Source organism: Mastigoproctus giganteus, chromosome 5 (genome assembly GCF_048544385.1).
Source record: "Mastigoproctus giganteus isolate SK-2022 chromosome 5, ASM4854438v1, whole genome shotgun sequence".
Classification (NCBI taxonomy): Eukaryota; Metazoa; Arthropoda; class Arachnida; order Uropygi; family Thelyphonidae; genus Mastigoproctus; species Mastigoproctus giganteus.
In genome coordinates this window covers 46,613,513-46,622,562 of record NC_143579.1, presented here as the reverse complement: position 1 = coordinate 46,622,562, position 9,050 = coordinate 46,613,513, and the positions used below count along the sequence as shown (strand labels likewise).

The 9,050-nt window shown below is 38.6% G+C and overlaps 1 protein-coding gene across 1 annotated transcript in view; it reads left to right on the top strand.

The window, feature by feature from the left end:
* Positions 1–588: 588 nt before the first annotated feature.
* LOC150085362 (growth/differentiation factor 8-like) overlaps positions 589–9,050 on the top strand; it is a 66,494-nt gene continuing 58,032 nt past the window's right edge. Inside the window, exon 1 of the mRNA XM_090373174.1 lies at positions 589–1,107. Coding sequence (XP_090229300.1) covers positions 615–1,107 — 493 coding nt within the window. The 5' untranslated portion in view covers positions 589–614. The remainder of the gene's footprint in view (positions 1,108–9,050) is intronic.

The window sequence follows — 9,050 nt, the reverse complement described above, 5'->3', positions numbered from 1 at the left end:
TTTTACATACTGCAAACTTTTGGGTCCAGTGCGATAAAATTTGACCTCAAATACTTGAAAAGTTTAAAATTAAAAAAAAAAATAATAATAAATAAATAAACAAAAAGCAGACGCTTCTCTCAAAAATAAAACATTTTCTTGTGGAGTAAAAATTATGTCATACGTTTTACAATAAACTAATTACAGACGATCACAAATACATTTGAAATTCATTAAAAATGAAAAGAATAATTTCCAGTAAACTGAAAAAACAATTTCAGACTATTGACTTAAATTTTCTGTTTTTCTTGTACAAAGGAAAGATACGAAATATTTAGGAAATAATCGGATATGTTATTCCATTGCTTCCGCCGTAACCGGCGTTTGTGTGCGTTTTGTAAGCATAGAGAAAAAGTGAAAACTATTAATGGTTCCCAGTGGGCTCTGCCATACCCTCATTGGTCTGCTGGACAGCTGGCAACGGCACCTGAGTCCCTGGTAGGCCACGTGGCCTCCTGTCAACCAGAAGGGGCGTGTCTAGCTAAAAATGTCCTAACAATGCTATAAAAACGGAGAACAGGAACAGTTCTTCACTAGTAGTGTCAACGTGTTTCAGCGGTGTTACCACAGTTGCCATGGGTAACGGCGTCCCTTTAATCATACTGTCAGTGGCCGTGGCTGCCTCTATACATATGCAGCTCAGCTGGGGAAGATCCCATCTCAAACGTGACAGTGAGGCTATACAGCATATTTCGGACACCTGGCCAAAAATTTATGGCAACGTGTCACATCCAGAAATGCATTACACGAAGGAAAGTGAAGACCACGACGAGGAAGTAATCAATGATAATCAACTCTATCATAGGAAATGCCAGCGTTGCCAGATGGAAAAGAATATGAAATCAAAGAGGATAGAAGCCATCAAAGCACAAATTCTTAGCAAACTAAACATGAAAACAACTCCTAATATCACAAGAAAATCTATCCCGTCAATCCCTCCCGTTCATCATTTATTAGAGTGTCACGGAATGCAAGGGGATGCTCCAGGTAATTCTAGTCCTCAATCACAAGACACGGAAGATGATTATCATCTAACAACGGAAAGAGTAATTACCTTCGCTCAGAAACGTAAGTAGTAGAGAAATAGCGGCAAACATTTCTAAAGTATTTTTTGTAAACAGAATTATTATAACACTTTAGTAAGGTTTTACAGCAATGAATGTTTTTATTAGAAAAAAATAAATTTGTCGTTTTTAAATGGTGACGTATACCGGCTTTAATTTATTTCAAAACTTGTTATAGGATTTCTATAATTTATACAGTTACGAGTTTTTGGTATTTACGAAGGATATTTTATAAACAACGAAGATGTATTTTGACTATGTGCTTAAGTGTTTCGTATGAGAAATATTTTCGCATTACGCTGAAGGAATGCGCTTTTTTGTTTTTCATTGTTTCCAACATGAATAGGTCGATAACTAAGTTACACTATCCTATGCAGAAAATGTGCTTTAAAATTTAAGAAAGAGTAGAGATTTTCCAGTACGAATTTCATTATTTTAAATCAAAAGTAAAACTTACCAAATTTACGAGAGAACTTCTTAATGTCACTCTGTCCCCTTCAAGTGTACACTAATATGATAAACCTTGATTTGCAAAATTCACTATAAAGAAAACAGGAAAATCATTGCATAGAGGTATCACTGACTATGTATTTCATAAAAAAATAGCAAGTAATCATTTTAACATGAAGTTGATTCTCTTACACTAGCTTATCTTTAATTAGTATTTGTATTAGTAGCCTTGGATTAGTGTTCTACTAAAGTTCCTAACCCTGGCAGAAAATATGTAATAAGCCTCATTTTATTTATCCTATTTTACAAAAGTAAAATATGGATTCATTTGAGAGAGAGAGAGAGAGAGAGAGAGAGCGCGCCAACAGCAAATTTCAAGGTCATGCGTTCCAGAGCTATGATATGGTACTTATTAAAAAGCATCGCTCTAATGGAAAAAATCACAGCAAATAAGAACACCATCATTACTTCCTGAATAGTCAATATTAAAGGTGTATTAATATTAGCTCATTGTGCGGAAGTGGTTTGTTTACTAGGATTAATGGGGGATTATTTATTATTGAACTATTTATTCAGTAATGTTAACTACACGATTTTATTCATTATAAAATAATCAAATGGCCTTAAATATAACATATCTATATAAACATTGTATATTGTATATTCCTTAAAAGTTTATGTTATTGGGTTTACCTTGAATTGTGAGTAATTTAATCAACTTCTGTGATAAATTAGTTACTCGTGGATTACCCTTAATTTTAATATCTTGACAAAACATTTAAATGAAACACGTTTAATCAGTATTATTATCCCAATGTAGAAAAAAGAACAAATTATAGCACAGCGCAGATAAGTACGTGCGCACTGTTTACATTTATTATTGGAAGGCGCTCCGAACGGCAACACGAAAAGCGAAGCAGTCCGCCAACAGGGCCAAAAGCGAGGCAGCCAACCCTACTCTTTGAATTACACAAGACGCTAGCAAAGATGTCGTAAATATCAATTAGAATTCTAGGAATGTAGAGTATTCCGTCGAAGGCGTAGAAGTGATTCCTCCCCCCTTTTAAGTTGTGTACCGCTTTCAGCATTTCCTCGTTTGTGATACCCATTAAGCGTTAATTTATATAATCAATATAAAAAGAACGTGCAGTTTAAAATTTTATTAACCATATAAAACAGTTTTTTTTAATTCACTGAGCTTAAATATTGATAATACAAGCAAGCTATTGCTCAGCGCTTTCTTATTGTGTGCTATAATAGCAATATTTCGAAATATGGTAAAGAATAATTTTTTAACCATCTAATATCTGATTTTAAGGGTCCTTCGTAATTAATATTAACCCTATAAAAGATAGAAAAGCTGAAAGAGCTAAGACGTAAATATTTCAGCAAACTTCTTTCTACTATTACCAGGTATATAACAATGGTAGGAAGAATATTAATGCAAAATATCAGAAGGCTAAAGGAAACAATTGTTCATTTTTATTTTTATAATTTCAGGAGTTGCCCACTGAAATGCAGTTCGAGTCCATTCGCTCCAGGTCGTTAACCTTCTGTTGTCATAGTCATGATATATCTTTAGCTTTGGTTATTCTTGCAATTAAAGTTATAATCACCGCCCGTGACAATTTATCGTAGAGGAAAACACGTCAATGCTTGAATATTAATATTTTTTAACATGGAAAACTCCCCGGGAAAGGATTTTTAGTGTTTTACAAATGAGAATTTTTTTTAAAAGTTTTTTACAATCATTGGGCGTTCCCCAATTACAATGTAACCGAATTAAACGTGATTTCAGTTACATAATTCGTACGTGATGACTTTTATAATGTTGGGTAACCGTTTATGACTGATACAACTGACAGCAACAAGAAACAGGAGTGTTTCCCGAGTGGACACTTTATGCATCAGTTATAAGGTTCTAGAAAATGAATTTAAAGGATACCCATTAAGCTGATCAAATACTACTCTGATACTTTGAAAAAAAAAAAGAAGTGTATAACAATTCTTTTACTTACACTAACAGTTCTTCTACTACTGTACTTATATTTAAAACCCTCCTTTATATTTCAGCATATGTTCAGATTTATTTGATTGTATCAAAACCTAATGATCTCTATTCTCATTTCAACTGGCAAAGTTTTTGATGAATACTTTCATCAAAAACTTTGCCAGTTGAATCAGAGCATGGATTTAAATTTATTTATATTTATTTATTCAAGTAAAGGAAAAGGAAAGGTTACATCCTAGAGAGCAAAAAATTGCCAGGAGGGTAAACATAACTATAAATACAGTGAGACTATTCGCAACAGGCTCACTGGTCTTCTGGAAATTTGTGTGTTATGGATGGTAGACAAGTTGATGTCACCTACACTGCTATAACGAGCCTTTTAAAAGCGTGGTCTGTATCCTATGCCAGGGAACATTAACATTATCATCACCAGTGAGGCAGCAAGTTAGCGTCGCAGAAGGGCATCGGTGCAGTGGAGTTTTAAGGATTACAGTTCATGGTTGAGTTCATCGAGGATCCTTTTTCGATACCTTGGCTCTTTGGACAGTCTGAAACAATCACAGTTCAGCTGTTCGACCAGGCTAAGCAGCTGAGTCGGGATAAATCTGCCTGCGATATGCAGTCGGTGTTTATTGTGACACAGGGATACGGGCCGGCCTTAGGCCACAGATGGGGATCCACTAGTGGCAGAAGTTCACAACACCCGGGGAAGGTCAGTCGTACCAGCAAGAAGTTTAACAGTAGCTCTTAGCCTGATGTTTCTTATTCTCGTTGGCAATCTGGAAATGCTGACTGTAGTTGTGAGATCAATAACGCTACGACTAGCTCGTACATCTCAGCAGCCAAAATTCCTTGCAAACAGTCGTTTTAGAGTAGTGGGGACGACATATCCTCGCAGCTCCACCCCATAAAAAATGGATCAGTAAACGATAGTGTTTATGTAGCACTTTGTTATGCAAAGGCATCAACATATAACAGATGCTGTTTTGCGTTCCATTTCAACGTCTGCATTGTTGTTATTTGGTTTTTAGAAAAATTAGCAACTAAGGCCATATTGCTCCGGGAATATGCGGTGGTCATTCCCTGACCTTTCCGCATCCTCCGTATTTGGTGGTCACGGGCTCAAACCCCGGTCTAATCAAGAAGCGTGTGCTACGCACTGCTGCTCCTAACCACCTGGCTACGGAGGCGCACTTCTGCATTCTTACTGTGATGAGATCAAGGTGATTATTGAATGTGAGCTTCCTGTCAAAAACAACTCTTAAATCAGTGCGCCATTCAGCTAGGGAGATGGAGATGCCATCCAGAGATGGATGGATCTCAGTTTGGCATCTTCTTAGAGAGAAGAGTACTGCAGTGGATTTAGTAGGATTTATTTTCATTTGATAAATGGCAACGTATTCTGATAACTGGCTGAGCTCGTGGTTAATTAGCTGGATAATTTGGGGATCGTCATGTGGTAAAATGGTTGTCGATAGCTTGATATCATCAGCACGGCTTATGAAGTTTGGTTTCCCTTTAAGGAATGGTAGCAACAAAGAAGTAAATAGTAATCCTGACAGCACACTACCCTGAGAGACCCCTGCTGTTAGTTTAGATATTGTTTTTTGGCCAAATTGCAGGTGTAGAACTCTTTCTCTTAATAGGGATTTTATGAATTTTATTATGTCATCCTTGATATTAAAATAATGCTCAAGGTGGTGGGGTAGCCTTTGGATATTGATAGAATCAAAGGCAGCACGGATATCCAGGTAGATTATGGCTAGTTAAGAGCATGGCTCAAAGGTAGACCGGATGGCATTAGTTATAGGCAAGAAAATTAGTGACTGTGGATTGATTCTTTGTTGCATAATGGATCTGTGGTGGGGGCTGTGGAAGTATGTGGGTTGTGAGAGTTGGAAGAAGAGAGTTTTTCAAGTACCTTTAGAAGGGTAGAGACAGTTGCTATTGGCCATAGCTACTCAACATCTGGGAAACTGAGCATAGGAGACAGGTCTGACAGTCTATTCTGCCCACATGACATGAAATATGGCTTGGTTGAGGATAGTATTGTATATACTGACAAGAGGATCTGTAATGTATGGACTTAGTGCCCTCACTAGGAAATGAGGGACATATGGATTCACAGAATCTGTACGTATTTGGATCATGAATGAAATTTACAACAAAGTGTCATTTTCGGGTATATTGAGGTCGAGGCTCAGTTGTAGGCCCTCTCCATTTAATAATTCACATGAGGGACCTGGTAGTTATAGATGTTAACTAGAACACCGGACCGAACCTATTGTCTAGTTAGTACACCGGACCGAACCTATTGGTAACTCTCTAGGAGGCTTCCGGATCAGCTAGTGTATAATCTTGCTACCTCTACTCTGCCAGATAGTGACTGGAGGGAGTCCGAGTAGTGTGTATGCGGGGAGCATTGTCGAGGCCACGTTATGTCAAGGATCTGGGTATATTCTTACCACATGTACGCCATATCCAAAAATTTCATTACTTCATACAGCATGTCCCACCCACTTTTTCTTACTATTGAATACACCATGAATTGTCAAACTAATAGAACAAGCTTATCTGCGAAAAGATCTAAACCTCCCAAGGACTTCCTAATTCATTTCACAAATATACGTGGTCTCAATTCTAATCTCAACGATGTCCATTTCCACTTGCAGTCTGCCAAACCACATGTACTTTTTTCTGACAGAATCTCAGTTATCGGTTGATTCAACTACTGCTCATCTCAGATGCCCAAATTATTCGCTGTATGATTCCTTTCGCCTCAAAGGTGGTACTTGTGCATATGTCCGTTCTGATATTCCCTGTCAGAGGCTTGGCAATTTGGAATCTCCTCTCTTCGATCTTCTCTGGCTTAAAATCTCTCTACCTCATTGTGTCAAATTCATCTGTTGTCTCTACCGTTCTCCCAACTCCACTAATCACTTGGAGCTCTTTGACTTCCTCTCGTTGCAACTTGACTTTCTCCAGTCCAACTTTCCTAACAGTGAGGTAATTTTCCTTGGTGATTTTAATGTTCACAACTCCAGCTGGCTTCCGTTCTCTAGTCACACCGACCCAGCAGGTCGAGATGCTGAGGCTTTTGCAATTACTAATGACCTAGCACAGATTGTTCGTTTACCTACAAGAATACCGGACAATCCGAATCATACAGCCAATACGCTTGATCTTTTTCTCACAAACAACCCTTCTAAGTACACGGTCGAAGTGAGAGGTCCTTTAGGCACTTCAGATCACAACTTGGTGATTGTCTCTTCTCCAATGGAACCTTTATCTCATGGCTATTCCCAACCTCGTGTTGTTTGGCATTACAAGAATGCAAAATGGGATGACCTGCGTGACTTCTTTTCTTCTTTTCCCTGGTCGGATTACTGTTTCAAAACTTCTGATGTCAACGTTTGCTCAGATCGTGTCAGTGAAATTATTCTTGCAGGAATGGAATCCTTTATCCCACACTCCACTTTAAAATCTCATCCTTTATCTAAACCTTGGTTTTCCAATAAATGTGCTAAGGCTGTTCAAGAGAAGAATGTTGCATATCGTAATTGGCTTGTTTCTAATTCTTCAGTTTCATTTTCTGCCTACACCAAAGCTCGCAACAATTGTAAAGCAGTTATTAATCAGTCCAAACTAGAGTTTGAACAGGCTAAGAGTAGAAAACTTGCTTCTTGCCCTAATGGTAGCCGAGCATTCTGGTCTCTTGCCAAAGCTATTGGCCGCAACTTTTGCCCATCTCTGCTTCCACCTCTGTCCAAACCAGATGGTTCTGTTGTCACTTCAGCCAAGGATAAAGCTGACCTGCTAGCATCCCATTTTTCTTCCAGCTCATGTATTAATGATCTTGGTAAAACACCTCCCACCATTCCTAACACGGTCCATTCAATGCCTCCTGTGGTCTTCCGTCAAAAGGATATCAGAAGGATTTTGATGAATCTTGATGCTAAGAAAGCTCCAGGTCCTGATGGTATTTCTCCACTTGTTCTCAAAATCTGTGCTCCTGAACTTACTCCTATTCTTTGCCGCCTTTTTTCACTTTCTTATTCCAAAGGTGTTTTTCCTTCTGCTTGGAAATTTGCTCATATCCAGCCAGTTCCTAAAAAGGGTGACAAATCCCTCCCATCCAATTATCGTCCCATTGCAATTACTTCTACTCTTTCTAAAGTAATGGAGAAATCAATTAACCGCCAACTCTTAAACTACCTAGAAACCTTCCGTCTGATCAACGATCACCAGTATGGATTCCGCCAGTGTCGATCCACTGGTGATATCCTGGCTTACGTTACCCATTTATGGACTACTTCAATGGAAAGGTTCGGTGAAACACAAGTAGTTGCTCTTGACATCTCAAAGGCTTTTGATCGTGTTTGGCATAAAGGTCTTCTAAACAAGCTTCCATCTTATGGTTTGCCAACTGTTTTTAGTAATTGGTTATCCAGTTTTCTCTCTGATCGCTCACTGAGGGTGATGGTAGATGGCTCTCTGTCTTCTAACTTCTCCACTAATGCCGGTGTCCCCCAAGGTTCAGTTCTTTCCCCCACTCTTTTCCTCTTGTATATCAATGACCTTCTTCCATTGACTGGAAATCCTATCCATAGTTTTGCCGATGATAGCACATTGCATTCAACTTTCCGTTTTGAGAAATCTTGTCCTGCTCAATCAGCTTCAACTTCTCGAAAATCTGCTACCAATTCCTTAAATGCCGATCTTCAGGTAATTCTCCAGTGGGGCAAAGACAACTTAGTTGATTTCAACCCTTCTAAAACTCAGTCTTGTCTTATATCTCGCAAAAAGGATTCTTCTGCTCCTATGCTTATCTTTAGTGACACTCCAATTTCTAGGCAAAAGGATATATCTCTTTTGGGGATTACCCTGACTTCTAATCTCTCTTGGCACAAGCACATTACAAATATTGCTTCCTCTGCATCTAAAAAACTTGGTTTTCTCTTTCGCTCTCGGCGTTACTTTTCTTCCAAACAGCTGCTCACTCTGTATAAATCGCAAATCCGCCCTGCCATGGAATATTGTTCCCACATTTGGGGTGGTGCCCCCAAAACCTCTCTCAGGCTTCTTGATTCCATTCAGAAGAGGGCAGTTAGGTTAATTAATGACTCATCTCTAACAGAGTCTCTCCACTCGCTTTCTCATAGACGCACTGTTTCTGCTGCTTGCCTCTTTTACAGATACTTCCATGGGCACTGTTCTTCTGAATTGGCTTCTATAATTCCCGCTCTCTCTTTCAAAACAGTCCGAACACGTGCCGCCACCAGCCAACATCCATTTACTGTTCTACTTCAAACTCACAGAACCAACTTTTCATCTTCCTCATTTATTCATTCAACTGCCGTTTTCTGGAACAACCTTCCTTCGTACGTATTTCCTGAAAATTACAATCTACAGAAGTTCAAGTCCAATATCAACAAATATCTTCTTTCGTCTTCTCAACCTCCAACCCAAGCACGGTACTAAGTACT